The sequence below is a fragment of the Neoarius graeffei genome, chromosome 2 (genome assembly GCF_027579695.1).
Source record: "Neoarius graeffei isolate fNeoGra1 chromosome 2, fNeoGra1.pri, whole genome shotgun sequence".
NCBI classification, from domain to species: domain Eukaryota; kingdom Metazoa; phylum Chordata; class Actinopteri; order Siluriformes; family Ariidae; genus Neoarius; species Neoarius graeffei.
The window spans coordinates 58304378-58330346 of record NC_083570.1 but is presented as its reverse complement, the minus strand read 5'-3'; the positions used below and the strand labels follow the sequence as shown (position 1 = coordinate 58330346).

Genomic DNA, 25969 nt, shown 5'->3' with positions numbered 1-25969 from the left:
AACTCGGGGTGTAAGAAAGTTTTATCCCAATAAACCTTACGGTCTTACCTGAAAAGGATTGACGTCTACTGGGTTTTCAAACGGGTTACTGTCGAAACCTGACATCTTGATGGAAGTTTATCCGAAACTGAAATGTTATTAAACAGAGCAGTCCTCTATCAGTTGCGCGGATGCTCGAGCGGCTCTGCTCACCCACTTCCGCAGTTGTTACACGCTGCGCATGCGCATCAAGCTAGAGCACGCGTCACCAGTATACATATTTAAAATAATATATATATATTTTTTAAAGTCTGTATTTATATCACTCTGTGGAAATTTGAATATTAATAAAACTTTCCCTAGTATTTTAGAGTATTTTATTCAGAATGTTATGTCTGTAATATCAATACGGAAAACTTAGTTTAATCCTTTCATGAACGTCATTAGAGTTAAATCGACAGAACATCTCAACACGGGTTGAAGTAAAATTATCTGTAAAGTTTTGGCAACGCATATTGTATCATAATATTATTAGTTTATCAGTTCGTTTGTGTAAACATAATTGACTTCCTGTTTGACGTCACTCGTGTGACGTCACACCTGCTCGAGTGCCACCGTCGCAGACATGGAGGAAGTGAGAGGTGCGTTTCATCCGTTTTCATTCATTCACCTTTTATTTGTTCGTTTACATCAGTTATATGAAATGAAAGCAGTGTGTGGTTGCCATAGCGCAGTGCAGCTGTCACTGTGGATGTGCCAGTAGACGCAGTATGACCTGAGAAAACCCTGCTGTTGGACTGAGAGACTATTAAACGCTTTTGCTTTATCTCAGACAAAGTATGGCATACAGAAAAACGTCAAATGTGAGTCTTTTTTGTGTCTGTAGTGTTTCCACTGTCATGCCTAGTGCAGAACTATGCCTGGGGGAAGGTGGGGCTGGAGAGTGAGGTGGCTAAGCTGGTCCTAGGTGGAGATCCTCAAAGTGTCATACAGGATGACAGACCGTACGCTGAGGTAAGCACACGTTTGTGTTAGAGCTGATCACTAATCACTGATCCAGGCTTTCCTGCTCATCAGGTCAGCTTGCTTTTGATTCAAAAAAAAGTTGACCATCACACCGATCAGGGGCGTAGCTGGGGGATGCCCGTGACTGTGACCCCCACTTTGTCGGACCATACATTTTTCCAATAGCCGCATAAGAATATTAGAAAAGCGCCCACTGTAATTTTTCCAACATTTTTTAAACTAAATTGTCACCTTGGCCTCATTGGGCGGCGTGGTGGTGTAGTGGTTAGCACAGTCACCTCACAGCAAGAAGGTTCGGGTTCGAACCCAGCAGCCGGCAAGGGCCTTTCAGTGTGGAGTTTGCATGTTCTCCCCATGTCTGCGTGGGTTTCCTCCGGGTGCTCCGGTTTCCCCCACAATCCAAAGACATGCAGTTAGGGTAATATGGGACGGCCTTGAGCGAGGCACCTAACTCCCAACTGTTAGCATGGCTGCCCACTGCTCTGGGTGTGTGCACGTGTGTTCACTGCTTCAGATGGGTTAAATGCAGAGAGGAAATTTCACAAGTGTGTGATTGAATAAAGTTGTGCTTTCTTCTTCATTAGGGTTTCTATAACCTTGTATGGACTTCCTGTAGTTTGGGCACGAAAACCCAGTTCTGCACATGCGCAACACGATCGCACTAGAAAGCATGGTCATGCTGCCAGTGTAGTTGCAGTCTTTTTAGTTGCAAATTACGAGTATTTCCTCTTGTGTTAATAATTCGCCATGTCAAAACAAGCGAAACTTTCCTCCTTGTTTCGACGTGAAGAGAGATAAGCAATTTATTATATATATTTTTTCCATCAAAGTTGCATTTTGTGGCTTCGAAGCTAAGTTTTAGTGTGCTGTTTCTAGAACACAACATCAAGAAAACGTGGAAGAAACAGCAATAATGGAAGAGCCGGTTTCTAAGCTACCTAAAACTAGCATCAGGCCTTCCAACCAGCGCCTCAACCACTCTTGGAGAATGTGATCCAGTTTTCTAGCCCAACATAAACATTCTCCTTCGCATCCTTTGTTAAAAGTCCCTTCCCACGCCATGTGGCGCATAGGGCGGCACCTCTCGCCTATTACATAGCGAGGGTTACAGTGGGGGGCTGGTCCTCTGGTAACCGCGAGAGTTTGCCTCCCCACTTGCATCTGTATTGCAGTGTGCCTTGCCAGACAGCAGTAGGTACCATTTTTATGATGGTCTTTGGTATGACCCAACCGTGAGTAGAACTCGCGATCTCCCGATCAAGAGGCAGACATGCTAACCACTAGGCCAACTCACGGTTCGCATCCTTTTTACTCTGCCGGTTACTTCGGCAGAGTGTGAAAGGTCCTTCAGTATATTAAAACGCCTGAAGACGTACCTGCGAAGCACCATGACCACAGAGCGGCCGTTGGGACTGGCGATGATGAACATACACTATGGCAGAACGATTGACATTGACAAGATCGTTGACATCTTTGCCACTTGTCATCCACGACGCCTTTTACTTAGAAACATTTTGGCCGATGAGCAGTAAGACAACAAGAATAGAGAGATCTGCATCGGTTGACTAGGGTAAGATGTCGAGCCGCTATCCATACACTGCCAGATAAAGCTGATTTGGCCTAATCATTGTCCGACATCTCAACAGCTCGCAACATGAGATGAAAGAATGATGCAAAGACCGCGTTATTTTCTCAAACATATTCACTGTAGTTTTTCATTTACAAACCTGCGGGTATGTACTCAGGCTGCCAGTCAGTGTGTGACCCCCCCCCTTTGAAAAATCCTAGCTACGCCCCTGCCTATATGTGCTTGTTGAGCATCTCATTCTAGAGCTACTCCTCCTTTACTGTTATAATAACCTCCACTCTTCTGGGAAGCCTTTCCACTAGATTTTGGAGCGTGGCTGTGGGGATTTGGGTTCATTCAGCAACAAGAACATTAATGAGGTCCGGCACTGATGTTGTGTGAGGAGGACTGGGGACACGTTCTTTTTGCAGGGTGGCTGGAGAAAACTGGGGAATCAATATTCATGAGGAAAGTCCTACCTCATTGGCTGGTGAATGCCTTAATGATTCACTGTGTTGGCTTGAGCTGGGAACCCCATCTCGGAGAACACACATATGCCAATAAGGTAAGGTTTAGGGTTAGGCTTGCAGTTAGGGTTAGTGGTGATCAAAACTATGAAATGTAATGAGTTTTCTGTTAAAAACTTGTGCTGAAACAAAAGGTGTTCACCAGCCAATCAGTTAGTACCTTCCTCATGAACATCAAAGGAAATTCATGGCCTGGGGTGCAGTTCGGCATTCTGTATTCGGATATAGGGCGGCACGGTAATGTAGTGTAGTGTAGCACTATCGCTTCACGGCAAGAAGGTACTGGGTTCAAGCCCAGTGGCCAGCGAAGGCCTTTCTGTACAGAGTTTGCATGTTCTCCCCATGTCTGCATGGGTTTCCTCCGGGTGCTCTGGTTTCCCCCAAAGACATGCAGTTAGGCTAACTGGTTACTCTAAATTGTCTATTGATCAAGCTTGGAGAGGGATAAGCTCCGCCCAGTCTAAAATGCCCCAGACACACCAATGATGGATTGTTAAAATGTCATCAGTGGTGCCCCTATGGCCCTTGCCGGCTATGGGCCAAAGAAGAAGAGCGGTGTGCATGAATTTTGTTTCTTTTTTCTTTTCTCTACTATGTCCCAGGCAACACTGGAGAACACGTAAGGAAAACCCAGAGGTAGAAACGCCAGCATGGTTTGGGAATTCTGACTTATCCTTAACAGTTCCTCAACTTTGAGTTCATAAATGGTCTCAGCTTGAAATGTGTGTGGGACACTTTTTTTTTTGCAGTATTTTTATGAATTTTGTTGGCCCGAGTTCCCAAAGTATAAAGAAACCAGGAGCTTCGTTTTTAAACCACCAGAACCTCAAACAGTTCCTCAGGATGAATGAACACATGCTGCAAATACATCACACAGCACCCACCACATATTCATGTTAACAAGCTTTGTTTGTCCCACAGACTTCTTACACTTCTGCTGTGCTTGGCCGCTGTGCTTCTTGAACATCCCATTCTCGATTTAGTCGCATTTGCTGTCATAATAACCTCCAGTTTTCTGCGAAGGCTTTCTACTAGATCTTGGAGTGGCTGTGGGGATTTGTGATCATTCAACAACAAGAACATTAATGAGGTCTGGCACTGATGTTGAGCGAGAAGCCTGGGGTGCATTCGGCTTTCTAGTTCGTCCCAAAGGTGTTCAGTGGGGTTGAGATCAGGGCTCTGTTCAGGACACTGAAGTTCTTCCACTCCAGTCTTGGTAAACCATGTCTTCATGGAGTGTGGTTTGGGCCCCTTAGTTCCAGTGAAGTGAAATAGTAGTGCTACAACATACAAAGACATTCTATATAATTATGTGATTCCAGCTTTGTGGGAACAGTTTGGGGAATGTTGGACAATTAGGATGAATCCCAGGTCAGAGTTTTAATCAGAGCTTAGTCAGAGAGAATTTTAATCACTGAGTTGTTAAGCAGTGTCTAATTAAAAGATGCAACCCACGCCTTGCTTCTAGATAGTGTAGGCTTGTACTTATAAACTGCTGCTGGATTTATAAAGACTGTTCTGTGCTTATACCAGGAGTCCTATGCACACAATGCACATACAGAAGATATTTTTAACACACTTGGCACTGTTTGGCTTTATAATACTGTATATAGTTGTAGAAAAGTAATTTATTTATTCTAATTCCACTATCTAGTGTTATCCAAATAAGGATCATTTTCCTTTTGAGGCTGGTTTCTCTTAAGGTTTCTTCCTCGTGTCATATCTGGGAACTTTTCCTTGCTACACTACCCTCTGGCTTGTTCATTTGGGATCTAAATTTATATCAAGATTTCTATAAAGCTGCTTTGTGACAATGTGTATTGTTAAAAGTGCTATATTATTAAAATGAATTGAACTGACACATGCCTTTTAGCTCAACAAATCTATAATTAGGGCCCGAGCCCTATAGGGCGAAGGCCCTATTGTTCTTGTAAGAGTTCACTATTATTATTCTTCCGTCTTCTTCTTCTTCTTCTTTATTTTTCTCCGCTGTTGGGCCATTTTCGGGGCGCTTGCCATGGGCGAAAACGCACGAAATTTGGCGCCAGTTCCGAGAATTGCCACCGCTACTCAGAACCAAAAGCCCAAACTTGGCCGGGGCTCAGGGCCTCTATAGCGCCCCCTAAGTTGTTGTGATTTTGGCCTCCCGCATTAAGGTGCCTGGGTGCCATGTAGTTTGTAGTAGTGGCATGCCATTTGGTACGCATATGTATCTCACTAAGCCGGACAAAAATGTAATGCCAATGCATTAGCCACGCCCAACAGGAAGTGAGGTAATTTCACTTATGTGCGAAATGCATGGCCACGAAGACGGCGCAACTCCTCCTAGACCGTTCTTAGGAATGTCACCAAAATTGAAACACATCATCTACAGACATGGCTGACAAAAGTTACTAAATACGTTTCACGTAGCATAAACTGTTCAGAGGTTATACGTCAATCAATTTTCGATGCAAAATTTTACATGCTTAAAAATTCATAACAAATCTTCTGATTGCTCAAAACTGCTCATACTTCACACGCAAATCACTCATTGGGCTTCTGACATGTTACCCAATTTCTGTGATATTTCGCCACTGGGGGCGCTATTTTTGGGCAAAAATTCCAATATTTCCTCAAATTTGGTCAAACTTCACGGCCACCCTCTTACTACCTCCCATGTCATGTATACCACATTTTGGAAATTTTCGTCCATGGGGGGCGCTGTTTTTGGCCGACGCAATTTCTCCAAAACGGGTTTTTGGTAAATAATTCCATAATGTTTTTCCTTCACACCACTACCTTGTGATAGTACGTTGCTGTTGTAGACACTTATTTTCCCAACTCATAATCGCTCATGTACAGCATAGCGCCACCTACTGACATGGGAAAAACCAAAAAATTTATTCTTCAAAAATCTATATCTCATCTTCTATTTACTCAATTGTCATCAAACTTCATACGCAAACTCTTCATAGCTCACCTGACATATTCGCCAAATTTTGTGCACTTTCGCCCCTGGGGGTGCTGGTTATGGCAAAAATGATATTGCAGCTTCTGATTTGTCAAACTTGGCAAGCAAACTCTTTACAAGACCCTTTTTGGGGCGCTTGCCATGGTCGACAACGCACGAAATTTGGCTCCTTTTTCTTAGACTGCCACCGCTACTGAGAACCAGAAGCCCAGATCCAGGCGGGCCTCAGGGCCTCTTTAGCGCCCCCTAAGTCGTTGTGATTTTGGCCTCCCGCATAAAGGTGCCTGGTTGCCTTGTTGTTTGTAGTAGTGGCATGCCATTTGGTAGGCATATGTATCTCCCTAAGCCGGACAAAAATGTAATGCCAATGCATTAGCCACGCCCAACAGGAAGTGAGGTAATTTCACTTTTGTGCGAAATGCATGGCCATGAATACGGCGCAACTCCTCCTAGGCCGTTCATAGGAATGTCACCAAAATTGATAGACATCATCTACAGACATGGCTGACAAAAGTTCCTAAATACTTTTCACGTAGGATAAGCCGTTCAGAAGTTATACGTCAATCAATTTTCAATGCAAAATTTTACATGCTTAAAAATTCATAACAAATCTTCTAATTGCTCAAAACTGCTCATACTTCACACCCAAATCACTCATTGGGCTTCTGACATGCTACCCAAATTCTGTGATATTTCGCCACTGGGGGCGCTATTTTTGGGCAAAAAATCCACTCTTTCCTCAAATTTGGTCAAACTTCACGGCCACCCTCTTACTACCTCCCATGTCATGTATACCCCATTTTGGGAATTTTCGTCCATGGGGGGCGCTGTTTTTGGCCGACGCAATTGCTCCAAAACGGGTTTTTGGTAAATAATTCCTTAATTCTTTTCCTTCACACCACTACCTTGTGATAGTACGTTGCTGTTGTAGACACTTATTTTTCCAACTCATAATCGCTCATGTACAGCATAGCGCCACCTTCTGACATGGGAAAAACCAAAACATTTTTTCTTCAAAAATCAATATCTCATCTTCTATTTACTCAATCTTGATCAAACTTGATACGCACACTCTTAACAGGTCACCTGACATATCTCCCAAATTTTGTAAACTTTTGCCACTGGGGGCGCTGTTTTCAGGCAACATTTTATATCTCGGCTTCTGATTGGTCAAACTTGATCAAACTTGACACAACAACTCTTCATAGGTCCCTTGACATGTAAACCAAATTTGGTGAACTTTCACCACTGGGGGCGCTCATTGCGCTGTATCAGTTGCGGGAGAGGTGTTTACAATCATGAGGCACCAGGAGTATGTTGTTTTGGTTGCCTTAAACACACATGACTTGTGGGGAATGGGTAGGCAGTCGGGAGCAAGTGTTGTAGCGTTACATTCAGACTAATAGATGTCTAACAGAAGACAATCCTATGTAGCTATAGCTTGGTGACTGAGGAGGTAAATACATTAATTTGGTTGGGGAGCCATGGCATAAAATTTTCTGTCCATGACAACATCTCAGCGCACCGTGTACTCTGTGTCCGATTCTGTGCTTTGTCGCCATTGTGGGAGTAATGTCTCTTGCCGAAGAAGCTGTGGAAGGTATTTCGCGGGGACGCATGCCCCCGCCCCCCTTGGCCGCTGGCGCGAGGGCCCGTCAAGGCCGCTTGCGGCTTTAATTAGGCTTGTTCTTTGTGGCATGTCTCTGGCCTGGATCCAAAAACAGTACTAGGTCTATTTAAAATAATGGAACCCCTCCTGTGAGACACACTTAAAGGCCATAAGTGGCTCTTTAAATAGCACAAAAGTCAAGCAGGGTCTGTGTGAAGGTGTAGAAGCTTTTGTCTTATTGGGCTCTTTCGACATACAGTGGGGCAAAAAAGTATTTAGTCAGCCACCAATTGTGCGAGTTCTCCCACTTAAAAAGATGAGAGAGGCCTGTAATTTTCATCATAGGTACACTTCAACTATGAGAAACAGAATGGGGGAAAGAATCCAGGAAATCACACTGTAGGATTTTTAATGAATTAACTGGTAAATTCCTCGGTAAAATAAGTATTTGGTCACCTACAAACAAGCAAGATTTCTGGCTCTCACAGACCTGTAACTTCTTCTTTAAGAGGCTCCTCTGTCCTCCACTCGTTACCTGTATTAATGGCACCTGTTTGAACTCGTTATCAGTATAAAAGACACCTGTCCACAACCTCAAACAGTCACACTCCAAACTCCACTATGGCCAAGACCAAAGAGCTGTCAAAGGACATCAGAAACAAAATTGTAGACCTGCACCAGGCTGGGAAGACTGAATCTGCAATAGGTAAGCAGCTTGGTGTGAAGAAATCAACTGTGGGAGCAATTATTAGAAAATGGAAGACATACAAGACCACTGATAATCTCCCTCGATCTGGGGCTCCACGCAAGATCTCACCCTGTGGGGTCAAAATGATCACAAGAACGGTGAGCAAAAATCCCAGAACCACACGGGGGGACCTAGTGAATGACCTGCAGAGAGCTGGGACCAAAGTAACAAAGGCTACCATCAGTAACACACTATGCCGCCAGGGACTCAAATCCTGCAGTGCCAGACGTGTCCCCCTGCTTAAGCCAGTACATGTCCAGGCCCGTCTGAAGTTTGCTAGAGAGCATTTGGATGATCCAGAAGATGATTGGGAGAATGTCATATGGTCAGATGAAACCAAAATAGAACTTTTTGGTAAAAACTCAACTTGTCGTGTTTGGAGGAGAAAGAATGCTGAGTTGCATCCAAAGAACACCATACCTACTGTGAAGCATGGGGGTGGAAACATCATGCTTTGGGGCTGTTTTTCTGCAAAGGGACCAGGACAACTGATCCGTGTAAAGGAAAGAATGAATGGGGCCATGTATCGTGAGATTGAGTGAAAACCTCCTTCCATCAGCAAGGGCATTGAAGATGAAACGTGGCTGGGTCTTTCAGCATGACAATGATCCCAAACACACTGCCCGGGCAACGAAGGAGTGGCTTCGTAAGAAGCATTTCAAGGTCCTGGAGTGGCCTAGCCAGTCTCCAGATCTCAACCCCATAGAAAATCTTTGGAGGGAGTTGAAAGTCCGTGTTGCCCAGCGACAGCCCCAAAACATCACTGCTCTAGAGGAGATCTGCATGGAGGAATGGGCCAAAATACCAGCAACAGTGTGTAAAAACCTTGTGAAGACTTACAGAAAACGTTTGATCTCTGTCACTGCCAACAAAGGGTATATAACAAAGTATTGAGATGAACTTTTGTTATTGACCAAATACTTATTTTCCACCATAATTTGCAAATAAATTCTTTAAAAATCAGACAGAGTGTGGTTTTCTGGATATTTTTTTTCTCATTCTGTCTCTCATAGTTGAAGTGTACCTATAATGAAAATTACAGGCCTCTCTCATCTTTTTAAGTTGGAGAACTTGCACAATTGGTGACTGACTAAATACTTTTTTGCCCCACTGTACATACTTATTAGAGAGTTTTCGATAATCAGAACTGCTTAGTTGTATCTTAGCTGGTTCTGGGTTTCATCGTTACCTAATAAAACATCTACAGTTGTTTACAGATCTGCAAATAGTCTCTAGAGTATGTTGTTATATACTGTGTGTGTGTTTTTATTAGCTTTGGATGGGTGCCCATCCTAAGGGAGATGCTCTTATCAAAGACAACAGAATATCGCAAAGGACACTGGGACAGTGGATTGCTGACTACCCAGCGTGTTTGGGGTCAAAGGTCAAAGACACATTCCAGGGACAGCTCCCCTTCCTGTTTAAAGTGCTGTCAGTTAACACTGCGCTGTCCATCCAAGCTCATCCTAACAGGGTGAGTATAGAAGTGTTGAAATAATGTACTGTAAAAAAAAAAAAAAATCCATACACTGTACAATACATTATGTTTAAAGCATATTTTCAGCTTCTAATCAGTTAGTAAATACTTCTCAGGAGCTAGCAGCTAAGCTACACGCCCAATTCCCTGAGCATTACCCCGACAACAACCATAAGCCCGAGATGGCGATTGCCCTGACCAAGTTTGAAGGCCTGTGTGGTTTTCGGCCGGTGGAGGAAATTATTTCCTTCCTCAAAAGTGAGTGATGTACACAGTGATTTACGTTATATTGCATCACAGGACATCGTTACGGTGTTGTATTATTAGCCTAGTATGTGCATGTGAGTGTTGCCATCACTGCATATGCATTTTGCTAAATCTGTTTGTTTGGGGGTTTTTTTTTTAGATGTCCCAGAATTCCATGCTCTGGTAGGTAATGAGGCAGCAGATGAGCTGCAGAGCAGCAGGGATAACCCTGCACGCGCCTCTCTTGCACTGAAAAAGTGCTTCAGCAGGATGATGAACTGTGAGAAGAAGGTATTTGTCGATCAGCTGAACATGCTGGTGAAAAGAGTCTCTGAAGAAGGTACGAAAAAGATCCTGAAATGTCACTTCTAACTGTATTTTACCTTGTGCCCTGAGAAACTACACCAGCTCTATTTGTGATCTCATACTCTTATTGCCATAGAGGCTGCAGGCAAAGACACATCAGGCAATAACGGAGAGCTGCTGCTTCGGCTCCACTCTCAGTACCCGGGTGATATCGGCTGCTTCTCCATCTACTTCCTGAACCGTATCGTGCTGCAACCAGGAGAGGCCATGTTTCTGGGAGCAAGTGAACCTCACGCCTATCTGTCTGGAGGTTACTCTCTCCTTTTTATCTGTTCGTTTGGAACAATGTAACATACTGCACATATCAAGAGGAGCAGGATCTGAATGACATCATATTGAAAATATATGGTTCCAGGAAAAGGTTAGCTATAAATATCTATGATATTTGCCATATTATATGCAAAGTTTAAGGAGCGTCTCTTGAAAGTCCTCGACAGACTTGAAGAAGTTGGCCTCAAGGTTTCGGTTGATAAATGTCAAGCATGTCTGAAATCGCTCCCTACTCACTGTATAGGGCACCATATAGTGGGGACGCCATTTTGTAGTGCTGTCCGAAACCTTAGTGAGGATTATTTACACCCTATATAGTGCACTCCAAGTATCCCACAATGCATCACAAAAAGTAGTGTACAACTGATGGTCACTAACCAAAGCAATATATCCCATCATGCTTTGCAGTAGCGCTGAAAGAAACCAAAGTCTCAAATTTGATTTAATAAAAGGCAGCGGCAAAGAAGAAAGTATTCGGCCTTGATTTAAAACAACTGAAAGATGCAGCTACTTTGTATTGATTAATGTGGGAAATGCGCTCAGTATAATATGGATTTATCACAAAAATACATGCATGTATTTATTATTTTGAAAACCCACCAGCCGGCTGACCTGGCACGTTTTAATTGTGTGACGGTAATGACGTAAATACCAGCTAGTGTCCGAAAGCATTTTTTTTTCATTTTACCAATGAGTTCACTATATAGTCCTCTGTATAGTAATTCCCTATAGATAGTTTTCACTGACGTCACGGCATTCCAGGGAACGCCCTCCAGCCGCCATCTTGTGGGGCAAACAAAACAGACCATCGCCATTACCAGCTACATTATCTCGGACGAATTTACGAAGTGATATAAGATGCATTTTCAAGTGACTATGCAGGGCTGCCAAAGCCTGCTCCAAAGCCTGAAACTGACTTCATCAAACTTTAAAGGCTGTCTGATATATACAACTTTATATATTCACAGCGCGCCTTTTGGCGGATGCCGCCTTTTTCACGGCTGAATCGCGCAGATCCGATTTTTTTTTTTTGGGGGGGGGGCGTTGGAGTGTCCGATTATAATTTCAAAGTAAATTCTGTATTAAAATTACTAAATAAGCAAATCCGTTACAGTCCATGAAACAGGAAGTAGGGCTGCACAAATGTGCGCAGCTTTCCAATTTAAACTGTTTTTTTTCTCATCCTTATACTTCCTGTTTCATGGACTGTAACGGATTTGCTTATTTAGTCATTTTAATACAGAATTTACTTTGAAATTATAATCAGACACTCCAACGCCCCCCCTAAAAAAAAAAAAAAATCGGATCTGCGCGATTCAGGCGGCATCCGCCAAAAGGCGCGCTGTTTGCATCCCAAACACAAATCAAATCATACAGAATAGACCTAAAATGTTTTTCAAAAATGACCCTTGCGTGAGTGAAGTGACAAGTTTCAAATAGAAACGTGACAAACGAGCGATATTAAGTGTACATTACAATGTAAACGTACACTCAGCAGTTCCAGTTAGGCATTCTCCAGAGATTGTTCACACGATGTTTTGGTTTCCAAAAACAAACTTAAGCACAATTGATTGTTTATTTAAACAACTTACTACTTATAAAATGATCGGAGCAGACTTTGCTGTGTTTGGAAGGCTGATAATCCTTGCGGTTGATTCTCGCAAGCTATAGATTTCTCCCTTGTATGCTGAGCTTCTTTGTTTGCTCGCCTTCGTGCTCCCGTACAGTGGGAATTCCATAAAAGCTCCGCTTGACGTCATCATCTGACCTATTACGACAGCCGTGAATACAACAGGTGTGCACCATTGCTAGCTTTAAATAGCCTGCTTGGGTTCTTTTGAAGACTTTGTACTCGCACGTTACAATGTGTGCTCAGTCACCCGTACGGTAAGCTTGACCCGCAAGATGGCCGCCACTAGGGAATCCCCGACTCTGTGACGTCATGTGAAAACTATCTATATAGGGAGTAGTGAACGAGTGAGCGATTTCAGACACAGGGATTGTATCAGAGGCAGGAGTTTCCACTGAGCATCAGCTGTAACCCACTCTAAGCAGCCTACTAATCTCGCATCTACTGTAGAAGATCATTTATATGCCCCTCTTGGATAGTTCCAGTTTGAGCGTATGCAACAAGGCAGCATTTTTGAGGTTTATCGTGAACGGCGTTGAGAACACTCATCTTCTCCAAGTTACTGTCTACTTAGATGAAATATTTGTTTTTGTCAAAATGCTGGAAGAACGTGAGGATCATAATTTGCGTTGTTTGGTCTAGTTGTTAAACATTTCATCGAGTTCATCAGTTTTGTTTCTGTACTGAAAATCCTTGACAAAATACTAACCATAATTTGTCTTCCATCTTGCAGATTGCGTTGAGTGCATGGCCTGTTCGGATAACACAGTACGTGCTGGACTGACCCCGAAGTACATCGACGTGAACACATTGTGTGAAATGTTAAACTACAATTCCGCTCCAGCCAGTGCCAAAATTTTTCCCTCAGTTCAGGACCCTTCAGACCCCTGTGTTCACCTGTACGACCCACCTATACCGGACTTCACCGTCATGAGGATACAGGTAAGTTACACAACGTTCACACTTGAATGTATAGGCTTGAGAAGATTTTTTGGGGACAGTAATGTCTCAGAATCCTGCGTAATCTTTATTGGGAACAAGAAGCAGCGGTCAGATTAGATAATGAAGTCAGTAAATTTGAACCAGTATGCAGAGGAGTGAGACAAGGCTGTGTATTGTCACCCGACCTGTTTAACATCTACAGCGAAATGATCCTTCGAAATATCTGTGATCATGATGGGCTGAAGGTAGGGGGCTGGAACATCAGTAACCTAATGCCGGTTTTCCACTACAAACGCGGCTGAGCCGTGCCGTGCTGAGTCGAGCTGAGCGGGGCTGTTGGAGTTGCATTTCGACTACAACCGCACTGAACCGTGCTGTCTGGAAGTGGGTGGACACATTGGGTGGAGTTAGCGAAAGTGGGTGGACGTCACGTGATGTCGTTAAGCAGCGCAAACAGTGACATCAGTGATCTTTTAAGCGGTAGTCTCACGACCCGAATAGTAAACAATAAACATGGAGGACATGGAGTCGTTAGTGTTGCTGGTCTTGGTGCTGTGGCTTGTTGTCACCGACAACGCCAACAGATACTGGCAAGAGCGTATAGATGAGGCGAGGCGCATAAGGCTTCATAATTCTCGTAATTCGTAATTATTCTTCTTCCGGGTTTACGGTGTTTACAGATCCCAGCGTGCTCGCGGGGCGTGTGTGGGCATGTGAGGACACTCCTCCTCACCAATCAGTGCACAGGGGAGTGTCTGCTCACGCCCCCAGCCTCACTCGGCTCGCTTCAGCCCCATTCCAAAACCGTGCGAGTTTTAGGGGCTAAGCAGGGCTGAAACGAGCTGAGTCGTGCTGTTTTTTGGTAGTCGAAACGCGAGCCGTGTCGGGCTGAAGCGAGCTGAAAAAGGGTAGTGGAAAAGGGCCATAAAATCATATGTATGGTCAGTCCTCCTATATGGTTGCGAACAGTGTTGGGCACGTTACTTTCAAAAAGTAATTAGTTATAGTTACTAGTTATTTTTCCCAAAAAGTAACTGAGTTAGTAACGGAGTTACTTTGTCATAAAGGTAACTAATTACCAGGGAAAGTAATTATTCCGTTACATTTTGTTCCCCCTCAAAAAAAATCTAATTCAATTAGTGTAATCATAATAAAAGTGAATGTTAAATGTGTTTAATGACTGAAATGGACACTTAACAGAACCAATTAGTAACGTTATCTACACTATATTAATATTTTTGTGGGACAATGTGAGATAAGACATCTATCAAATGTAATATATTTTTGTAGTTATTAAAATTGTTACTAATTACTGGCCGCTGACGAGGACAAACGCTTTGTTCCTCGACATAATGTGCATTGCATGTAAACACTCTTGCCTTTTATTTCAAGTAATGAAAAGTCCTGGCTGTATTTCCAGTGTGAAAGCGCAGTGCTGGGCTGACCGCTCGCCATCGCTGGGTCTTCCGATTGAAAGAGCGCGCAGTAGTGCAGTAGACGTGGCCTACCTACGTATGTTGTCCAAATCTACTCTGATTGGCTTACTGTGCCGTTGTCTCGCGTCTCCCCGCCCCACACGAAAGCAGAGTAAAGAAAGGCTGAACAAGCGGCGTGCCAGATGAGAACAGCTTTAATAAAGTAATGCATAGTATTTTATTGTAAGTAACGGGAACGGCGTTATAATGATGTCAAAAGTAATTAGTTAGATTACTCATTACTAAAAAAGTAATGCCGTTAGTAACGCCGTTTATTTCTAACGCTGTTATTCCCATCACTGGTTGCGAATGCTGGACAATTACAAATGACTTAAAGAAGAAGTTGGAGGCAACAGAGATGTGGTTCCTCAGACGAACGCTGAGAATATCTTGGAAAAAGAGAGACAAATGAAGACGTGCTACAGCTGGCAGGAACAAAACGTTCACTTATTAAGACAATCAGAAAACGACAACTGGATTTCTTTGGCCACATCAACAGAAAAGACGGCCTAGAAAAACTTGTGTTAAGTGGTAAAATTGAAGGAAAGCGAGGAAGAGGAAGACAGAGAATGACACATACAAGTAGCCTTAACACCTTTGCCACCAACAGTTCACTGACCAATAATGATCTTATCCACCTTACTGGCAACAGTACTGACTGGCAGACCATGATCGTCAATGCCTGTGCCAGGCCTGACACAAGAAGAAGAAGAAGAATGTCTCACTATATTCCTTTTCTTTATGTATGTGGGATGTTTTTGTGCTTTGTCATTTGTGATTCTGTGTCTGAGGAACTGAGGAAAGCAGAGTTTCTATTGCGCTTTCAGGCAGTGCAGTGGTGTAGTGTCACAGCTTGAGTCCCTGGTTTAACAGTCAGCTCAGGTTTCTGTGCATGTTCTCCTGGTTCAACCCCAAAACACATGCCAGTAGGTGGACTGACTTTGCTAAATTGAGTGAGTGATAAATGTGTGCATACACATGGTGTCCTATGAGAGACTGGTGTCCCATCCAGGGTGCGTTTCCATGTTGTGCGACCATGACCAGGATGAAGGAAGTACTGGAGATGAATGAATGAATAACACTTTAAGGATGTAACATTATGTGGCGGGGCGGCACGGTGGTGTAGTGGTTAGCGCTGTCGCCTCACAGCAAGAAGGTCCGGGTTCGAGCCCCGTGGCCGGCGAGGGCCTTTCTGTGCGGAGTTTGCATGTTCTCCCCGTGGGTTTCCTCCGGGTGCTCCGGTTTCCCCCACAGTCCAAAGACATGCAGGTTAGGTTAACTGGTGACTCTAAATTGACCGTAGGTGTGAATGAGTGTGAATGGTTGTCTGTGTCTATGTGTCAGCCCTGTGATGACCTGGCGACTTGTCCAGGGTGTACCCCGCCTTTCGCCCGTAGTCAGCTGGGATAGGCTCCAGCTCGCCTGCGACCCTGTAGAACAGGATAAAGCGGCTACAGATAATGAGATGAGATGAGACATTATGTGGCATGGTTTACATTGCAAGAGATGTTTGACGCATCAAAAATAGGCTCCTGTGTAGCGCAACAGAAAAGCGTTCGCCCAGTCAGCCAGAGATTGGAGAGAGTTTGAATCCTGATGAGGCTACAGCCATCCGTGGCCAGAAGTCCAAGAGTGTAAAATTGGTCATACTCTCAGGGTGTCATACACGCTCTCCCCTGTCAATCACACCAACACTAGCCAATCATGGGCATGTGGAAGCAGGCAAATAGCAAATATCGATTGTGTCATGCAACCCCTGGCTCTGTATGCGCCGCAGTCCAAAGAGATGTGGTTGGTGATTTTCTCCCCAAGATTAAACTGGGGATACCGGCTAGCGGCCTAGTGGTTAGCGTGTCCGCCTCTCGAGCAGGAGATTGCGAGTTCTACTCACGGTCGGGTCATACCAAAGACCATCATAAAAATGGTACGTACTGCCATCTGGCAAAACACGGTGCAATACAGATGCGAGTGGGGAGTCAAACTCTCGCGGTTACCAGAGGACCAGCCCCCCACTGTAACTCTAGCTATGTAATAGGCAAGAGGCCGAGGGCTACGGAAACGGAGATTGGCGCCACATGGCGTGGGAAGGACTTTGATTAAACTGGGGAGAAAAAGAAAGTTGTCTTTTTTTTTTGCTCCTTACAAAATAGAGCCCTGCACTCCCGCGGGACTCGCCGCAAAGCAGTGCGGCGCGGGACAAATTTTGAAAGCTCATTGCGGGCGGGACCGGAAGTGCACATATGCGGGAGCGGGAGTGCACACATGCGACGCGGGTGGGAGCAGTGATAAGCTGCAGTCCCGCTAACTAAAAACGTGCTTGAAATAAAATTTATAAATTACTAATTTATGTCTATCATATATAATTTGTGCTGGATATTTTATTTGGCATTAATAAAAACATTTTAAGATGCCTAAATCTGCAGAGAAAGTTAGATTGCTGGATTGAGTGAGAAATAGCATCTTAAACTTGCCATTGATCACCCTAAGGGGAAATTCTTTGATCACTTTAATGACTCGCAGTTCACACCCAGCTAGCAAGAGAACCATGAGTGAATTGATTTACTTGTTGCGTTAGTCTACAACTTTAATCAGAGAGACAGGTTACACAGTGACGGTAGGCTTGACTCAATGCTATCCCAGAAATCCTTCCTGTAATATGCAAATTTGGCTGTCCAATCAGAGGCGGCCAAATTTGCATATTACAGGAAGGATTTCTGGGATAGCATTGAGTCAAGCCTACCGTCACCGTGTAACATATCTCTCTGATTAAAGTTGTAGACTAACGCAAGCAGTAAATCAATTCATTTCTTTTACTAGCTTTGCTTTACAATTAAAAAAACAAAACACACACACACACACACACACACACTGGTACAAAGCAAGCCCATTCACTTTTTTATGCTGATCAGAGAATTACAATGGTTTCTTATGTGATAAAAATGTGTGATTTGCGATTTAAATATTTTAATCGTTTGACAGCACTAATTATTATTATTAGAGATACTACATGCTGAATTCAGAAATAAGGTAAACAATAACAAACGTGAGCTGTAGATATTTATGCTCAAATCCACTCAAAGTAGGGGGCGGGGCACCATCACACTGTGTCAAGACAAGAACTTTCCTGAGAAATAACGCGAACGTCTGGATCATGTGGGATTTGCGGGCGGGATTTGCGGGCGGGAGCGGGACAAAATATGGTAGGCGCGGGCGGGAGCGAGACTGAAAAATCATAATTTTTTTGTGGGCGGGAGCGGGACTGAAAATCATAATTCTTTGCGGGCGCGGGCGGGACTGCACAATGCGGGTGCGGGCGGGAGCGGGACTGAAAAATCCGACCCGCGCAGACCTCTATTACAAAACATTGCATCACATTGGACAGGGTAGTTGTTGGTACTACAGAAGTATTCCCATTGCACCAAGTACAGTGCGTTTAATTCCAAATCTAACCAGGTTCTCTGCTAGTTAAATGACCATGTAAATCTGTCCTGTGGTAACAATGATGGCCTAATGGTTAGAGAAGCAGCTTGGAGACCAAAAAGTCGCTGGTCTGATTCCCTGGACCAGCAAGAATGGCTGAAGTTCTCTTGAGCAAGACACCTAACCCCCAGCTACTCCCCAGGCATACGTCACTCTGGATAAGAGCGTCTGCTAAATGCCATTAATGTAATGATGCGGTGATTTCCGATCCTTGGTGTCGAGTACAGTTGTATATTTTTGCTGTGTTCTATCTCCAGGTCCCTCCCTCTTTGAAGCAGTACACAATGTGCTCTTTGGACTGTGCTTCTATCCTGCTAGTGATCGAGGGCGAGGCCAGCTCTCTGTCTGACATCATGCTGCACAGGGGTTCAGTGCTGTTCATCTCAGCCAATGAGAGCATCATGCTTCAGGTGACCTCTTCTGGGATGACGATGTTCCGGGCCTGCTGTCTTCTCTAGAAGAAAAAAAAAGTGTTCATGAATTAATAGAACACACATGATCAAGTTCAGTATGTATGATTTTAACCTTCTACTTTTGTTTAATGTTGCATATACATCAGCAACTACAGTTGTGCTCATAAGTTTACATACCCTGGCAGAATCTATGATTCTTTGACCATTTTTCAGAGAATATGAATGATAACACAAAAACATCTTTTCCACTCATGCTTAGTGGTTGGGTGAAACCATTTATTGTCAAACGACTGTGTTTTCTCTTTTTAAATCATAATGACAACAGAAACTACCCAAATGACCCTGATCAAAAGTTCACATACCCTGGTGATTTTGGCCTGATAACATGCGCAGAAGTTGACACAAATGGGTTTGAATGGCTACTAAAGGTAACGTCCTCACCTGTGATCTGTTTGCTTGTAATCAGTGTGTGTGCATAAAAGCTGAGTGAGTTTCTGGGATCCAGACAGACTCTTGCATCTTTCATCCAGCCACTGACGTTTCTGGATTCTGAGTCATGGGGAAAGTAAAAGAACTGTCTACGGAGCTACGGGAAAAGGTAGTTGAACTGTATAAAACAGGAAAGGGATACAAAAAGATATCCACGGAATTGATAATGCCAGTCAGCAGTGTTCAAACTGATTAACAAATGGAAAATCAGGGGCTCTGTTAAAACCAAACCACGGTCAGGTAGGCCAACAAAAATTTACGCCAAACAGCACAGAGACAAGCCTCAAAACTTCTGGAACAAGGTAATTTGGAGTGATGAGACCAAAATTGAACTTTTTGGCCACAACCATAAACGTTACATTTGGAGAGGTGTCAACAAGGCCTATGATGAAAGGAACACCATTCCTACTGTAAAGCACGGAGGTGGATCGCTGATGCTTTGGAGATGTGTGAGCTACAAAGGGGCAGGAAACTTAGTCAAAGTTGAAGGAAAGATGAATGCAGCACGTTATCAGCAAATACTGGAGGCAAATTTGCACTCATCAGCCCAGAAGCTGCGCATGGGACGTACTTGGACGTTCCAACATGACAACGATCCAAAACACAAGGCCAAGTCGACCTGTCATTGGCTACAGCAGAACAAAGTGAAGGTTCTGGAGTGGCCATCTCAGTCTCCTGACCACAATATCATCGAGCCACTCTGGGGAGATCTCAAGCGCGCAGTTCATGCAAGACAGCCCAGGAATTTACAGGAACTGGAGGCTTTTTGCCAAGAAGAATGGGCAGCTTTACCATCTGAGAAAATAAAGAGCCTCATCCACAACGACCACAAAAGACTTCAGGCTGTCATTGATGTTAGAGGGGGCAATACACGGTATTAAGAACTGGGGTATGTAAACTTTTGATCAGGGTCATTTGGATGTTTTTTGTTGTCATTATGATTTAAAAATAGAACACACAGTTGTTTATCAATAAATGGCTTCACCCAACCACTAACCATGAGTGGAAAAAAAGTTTTTATGTTATATTCTCTGAAAAAAGGCCAAGAAAGCAAAAATTTTGCCAGGGTATGTAAACTTATGAGCACAACTGTACAAGGGAACAGAACCACTGAGGATATAACGCACTGCAGCAATATATTAACTGTATAGTCTCTCTCTCTCTCTCTCTCTCTCACACACACACACACACACACACACACACACACACACACGTATGTATACACTACCGTTCAAAAGTTTGGGGTCACCCAGACAATTTTGTGTTTTCCATGAAAAGTCACACTTTTATTTCCCACCATAAGTTGTAAAATGAATAGAAAATATGGTCAAGACATTTTTCTGGCCATTTTGAGCATTTAATCGACCCCACAAATGTGATGCTCCAGAAACTCAATCTGCTCAAAGGAAGGTCAGTTTTATAGCTTCTCTAAAGAGCTCAACTGTTTTCAGCTGTGCTAACATGATTGTACAAGGGTTTTCTAATCCTCCATTAGCCTTCTGAGGCAATGAGCAAACACATTGTACCATTAGAACACTGGAGTGAGAGTTGCTGGAAATGGGCCTCTATACACCTATGGAGATATTGCACCAAAAACCAGCAGCTAGAATAGTCATTTACCACATTAGCAATGTATAGAGTGCATTTCTGATTAGTTTAAAGTGATCTTCATTGAAAAGAACAGTGCTTTTCTTTCAAAAATAAGGACATTTCAAAGTGACCCCAAACTTTTGAACGGTAGTGTATATACAGTGTCTTGCAAAAGTCCCCCCCCTTGGTGTTTGTCCTGTTTTGTTGCGTTACAATAGTGTTTTGGACAGTTAGCATCAGTTGATTTACACAACATGCCTACCACTTTAAAGGCACAAATTGTTGTTTTATTGTGAGACAAACAATAAGATGAAAAAACAGAAATCTGGAGTATGCATAAGTATTCACCCCCTTTCATATGAAACGCCTAAATAAGTGCTGGTCCAACCAATTCACTTCATAAGTCATAATTAGCTGATTAAGATCCACCTGTGTGCAATCAGTGTCACATGATCTGTCACGTCTGTATAAATCAACCTGTTCTGGAAGGACCCTGACTCTACAACACAACTAAGCAAGCAACATGAAAACCAAGGAGCCTCCAAACAGGTCAGAGACAAAGTTGTGGAGAAGTATAGCTCAGGGTTGGGTTATAAAAAAAAATAAAAAATATCCCAAACTTTGAATATCCCAGGGAGCACTATTAAATCTATGATAGCAAAATGGAAAGAATATGGCACCGCTACAAACCTGACAAGAGAAGGCCGCCCACCAAAACTCACAGACCAGGCAAGGAGGGCATTAATCAGAAATGCAACAAAAACGCCAAAGATAATGCTGAAGGAGCTGCAAAGATCCATAGTGGAGATGGGAGTATCTGTCCATAGGGCCACTTTAAGCCATACACTCCACAGAGTGGGGCTTTATGGAAGAGTGGCCAGAAAAAAAGTCATTGCTTAAGAAAACACGTTTGGAGTTTGCCCAACAGCATGTGGCAGACTCCCCAAACACATGGAAGAAAATTCTCTGGTCCAATGAGACTAAAATTGATCTTTTTGGCCATCCTGGGAAACGCCATGTGTGGCACAAACCCAACACCCTGAGAACACCATTCCTACAGTGAAGCACGGTGGTGGCAGCATCATGCTGTGGGGATGTTTTTCATCTGCAGGGACAGGAAAGCTGGAGGACTGAAGGAAAGATGGATGGCGTTAAATACAGGGCAATTATGGAGGAAAACCTGTTTGAGTCAGCCAGAGGTTTGAGACTGGGATGAAGGTTTACGTTCCAGCAGGACAACGACCCTGAACATACTGCAACATGCCTACAACTTTAAAGGTGAAAATTTTTTTTTTTTTTGTGGCAGCACGGTGGTGTAGTGGTTAGCACGGTCGTCTCACAGCAAGAAGGTTCTGGGTTCAAGCTCAGTGGCCGATGGGGGTCTTTCTGTGTGGAGTTTGCATGTTCTCCCCGTGTCTGCACGGGTTTCCTCTGGGTGCTCCGGTTTCCCCCACAGTTCAAAGACATGCGGTTAGGTTAATATGGGACGGCCTTGGGCTGAGGTGCCCTTGAGCGAGGCACCTAACTCCCAACTGCTCCCCGGGCACTGTTAGCATGGCTGCCCACTGCTCTGAGTGTGCGTGCATGTGTGTGTTCACTGCTTCAGATAGGTTAAATGCAGAGAGGAATTTCACAAGCATGTGATGAATAGAGTTCTTTTTCTTCTTAAAGCTACACTGGAGTGGTTTAAAGGTAAATATTTAAATGTATTGGAATGGCCTAATCAAAGCCTAGACCTCAATCCAGCTAAGAATCTGTGGCATAACTTAAAGATTGCTGTACACCAACACAACCCATCTAAGTTGGAGTTGGAGCAGTTTTGCCTTGAGGAATGGCCAAAAATCTCAGTGGCTAGATGTGCTAAGCGAAGAGAGACAGACCCCAAGAGACTTGCAGCTGTAATTGAAGCAAAAGGTGGCTTTACAAAGTATTGACTTTTTTTGGGGGGGGGGGGGGGGGGGTGTACCTATGCGCACTCCAGATTTTTGTTTTTTCATCTTTAATTGTTCTTTGTGTCACAAAAAAAAACAATTTTCACCTTTAAAGTGGTAGGCATGTTGTATAAATCAAATGGTGCTAACTCCCAAAAAAATCAATTTTAATTCCAGTTTGTAATGCGACCAAACAGGACAAATGCCAAGGGGGATGAATACTTTTGCAAGACACTGTATGTGGTGTCTTTTACTTGTGGGCCTGTCTTTTAAACTGTATAATGGTTGAATTGAGGTATTAATATTTTAATAACAGGGTGATGGATGAATTTATAAAGTGCCAGTTTTCTCATTATGAACGCATTACAAGCAAATTTAAGGCTGAGCATGACAAATTAAGATTGCTTTTGTGTTTGCCTGAAGAAAAGTTAGTTAAACAAATATTTGTTATGCCTCGGGGAATTCTTTCTCCTCCCTATTAATAAGCATGCGCTTTAAAAGAAATAGCCCAGTCATCACACTGCTGTCACATCATTTACTAGAACTAAAGTCATCATTTGAACATGCAGATGCATGTTTTTATGTCTAATAAATATTTGACTTGGCATTCAGATTAAAAATCATTACAGCTTGCATTAAGCTTATGCTTAATATAAGGAAAAGAAATTCTATACTGGGAAATGTTTTAAAATAGAAAACATGAACACATGCTCAGTCGGCAATCTCGTCACTCATCAAAAAGTGAAACACAACTCACAACTTTTCAGGGAGTTTTTAATTATAAAAATAACTACTAATAATAAATTGAGATTTTTTTTTAAAGAAAGCAAACTGCTTACACTCTTATGAATCTGCTGATATCTTAGGGTTCTTCTTTCTAACAGGATGTTTTGTCAGATATTTACTATGAAAGAGGAAATCCATGATCAAGTATTTTTACATGACTTGAGTTTGTATGACTGTGAAAGTTATTACTGGTACTAGCTGACCTCTGGAGCAGGTCCTCTACAAGTCTTTGTGTGTTTTCCCTGAAATTGCTCTCACTGGAGTAACGTGAATATATTTTATGAGCAAATAGTTTAATATTTGTTTACTGTAAACTCTGCACTTTTACGTAAGGTTGCCCAAAGCAGGTTGTTTCCCAGAATCCTCCATCAGATTAGTGTTTCCTACCTCCAGTGAAGGTTTGGACTGGAATGAAGGCATGGATTAACATTTTTGAGAGTCAGCTGTGGCATGAGGTTGTTTAAACTCTATGTAAACCCTAATAAACTACAATTCTGTATGAATCCCTCTGCTCATTGTGTCTTCATTTTAGACTACGTTCAGACTGCACCCTGAAACGACCCGTATCCGATTTGTTATTGACAATCTGAACGACACAGATCCGATTTTTAAACATGCGACCCAGGCCGCTTGGATATGTGGTCCTAATTCCGATGCATATCCGATATTTTCACATGCGACTGCAGTCTGACCGGACAGGTCGCATTCATGGGACCTACACGTCATCAACAAGAGACAAACGTCACTATTCTGCGTTGGCTAATCCCGCCTCTTTGGTGGAAAACAACATTTATACAGTTTTCAGAATTTAAATAGACTTTTTTATAGAATTGATCAAGCTAATGGTGGATTTGGTAGGGACCTGGATGTTGATCTGTTAGCCTGATTAAATAAAACAGTTTCTATAACTGAGTTATAACTTAAACCATCCTGTATTACAAGATTATAAGATTGTTCTGGAAATTTCCAGTAATTTGACACCTTCGGTCTCATTAGTCTGCTGTTAATCAGATTATTGTGTGAGTTCCGCCACAAAAACCACATCGCCAGGTCTCGCCTCATCTCCATAGCAAACTGCACTGGTGTTTCTGCACCTTGAGCCAGCGCTGAGAGAAGTTGCAGAATTCAGCTGGCTATAAACAATCTAAATAAATATTTATAAAAATGTAGAAAAAGTTTATTAATACGACAAAATAAATATGTGCAAATTATTAAGCCTGAATTAAGAGTTTGGTAATACAGCGGCCGTATCCCAAATGACTGCCTACTGAAGCTCGAGTGCACTATATAGAGTTTAAAAATCCATTACTTCCTAGTAACATGTAGTGCACTTATATAGAAATTAGAGAGACATTTAGGAGTCAACCCTCGTTACCAGGCTACACGTTTTCATTTCAGTTCAGAAACAAAAACACACACGAGACCTCACACTTTAACACTAACCAAATAATTAAACAAACAAAAAAAGAAATCATTAAACTTGAAGAGTGCGCTTTTTTTTTTGTTTACGTATGACGTAGATGTGCTTATTACGTGTCAATTTGCGCATGCGGGACACTTTTGGGTCGTTTTCCGTTCATATTGGAGATCGCATACAAGTCTCATATAATTGGTAATGTGAACGGCCTAACAAAAAAATCGGATTTCACAATAAATCGGATATGGGTCGTTTCAGGTTGCAGTCTGAACGCAGTGTTAGTCACCTTATATAATGCAAGTTCATTAATTCATCTTCAGGAACCATTTTATCCTGGTCTGGGTTGTTGTGGATCACGGGCCTATCGAGGAACACTGGGCTGAAGCAGGACTACTCCCTGGATAGGACAATAGTTCATAGCAAGGCATCATGCACACACAAAGTTTCACTCCTTCACTCACCTAGAGGCAGTTTTTTTTTTTTTTTTTCTTGGGAGGTGAGAGGAAAACAGTAAACAGGTACTAAGAGGGCAGTGGTGGCTCAATGGTTAAATCGCTGAAGGGTTCAAGATGCCACTGTTGGGTCCTTGAGTAAGGCCCTTAAAGCAGATACGCAGAACCATGGCCTCGCTTTTTGTTTATAAATGCTTTGAGACCTCAAAAATGGGACAGGAATAGTTTTAAGCGTTAACAATAAATCAGAGTAATTTTTACAATTAAAGTGATTCATATAGGTAGCGGTCTGAGTGAATGACCTTGACGTCCGTGACGTCACAGTAGGAAGTCTATCGGTCTCATCGCCATTTCCGCTATACTAAAACACAGAGCTGTCTGCAACTCCTCCATTTTGAGCCAATTTATCACCGTGTCACGTAGATGTGTTGCTGGCCGGTGCAGCAACACAACAGAAGGTGGATTTACGTTGTATTTATGGCCCAAGAATGTTCAAACTGCAAAGATTTGGACGCGTTTTGCGAGAAGTTCACGGGCACATTGGGCGGCTACGAAGTGGTTTCTCCTCTGCACATTTTACTGAAGACTCGTACGAA

At 43.0% G+C, this 25969-nt stretch overlaps 2 protein-coding genes across 2 annotated transcripts in view; one reads left to right on the top strand and one right to left on the bottom strand.

The window, feature by feature from the left end:
* Window positions 1-208, bottom strand: part of scamp2 (secretory carrier membrane protein 2) — a 34320-nt gene extending 34112 nt beyond the window's left edge. The window contains exon 1 of the mRNA XM_060914545.1: window positions 49-208. Coding sequence (XP_060770528.1) covers window positions 49-105 — 57 coding nt within the window. The 5' untranslated portion in view covers window positions 106-208. The remainder of the gene's footprint in view (window positions 1-48) is intronic.
* Window positions 209-521: 313 nt separating this feature from the next.
* Window positions 522-18934, top strand: mpi (mannose phosphate isomerase). The gene is made up of 8 exons (XM_060914543.1): window positions 522-620; window positions 866-993; window positions 9683-9883; window positions 10003-10144; window positions 10293-10472; window positions 10575-10748; window positions 13132-13340; window positions 18553-18934. Exons 1-8 carry the CDS (start codon window positions 605-607, stop codon window positions 18751-18753), a joined length of 1251 nt encoding a protein of 416 aa, XP_060770526.1. The 5' UTR covers window positions 522-604; the 3' UTR covers window positions 18754-18934.
* Window positions 18935-25969: the final 7035 nt, after the last annotated feature.

Coding starts and splice junctions, on each gene's coding strand:
- mpi (XM_060914543.1), top strand. Junction 9,884..10,002: donor TCCAAGCTCATCCTAACAGG/GTGAGTATAGAA, acceptor AATACTTCTCAG/GAGCTAGCAGCTAAGCTACA. Junction 10,145..10,292: donor AATTATTTCCTTCCTCAAAA/GTGAGTGATGTA, acceptor TTTTTTTTTTAG/ATGTCCCAGAATTCCATGCT.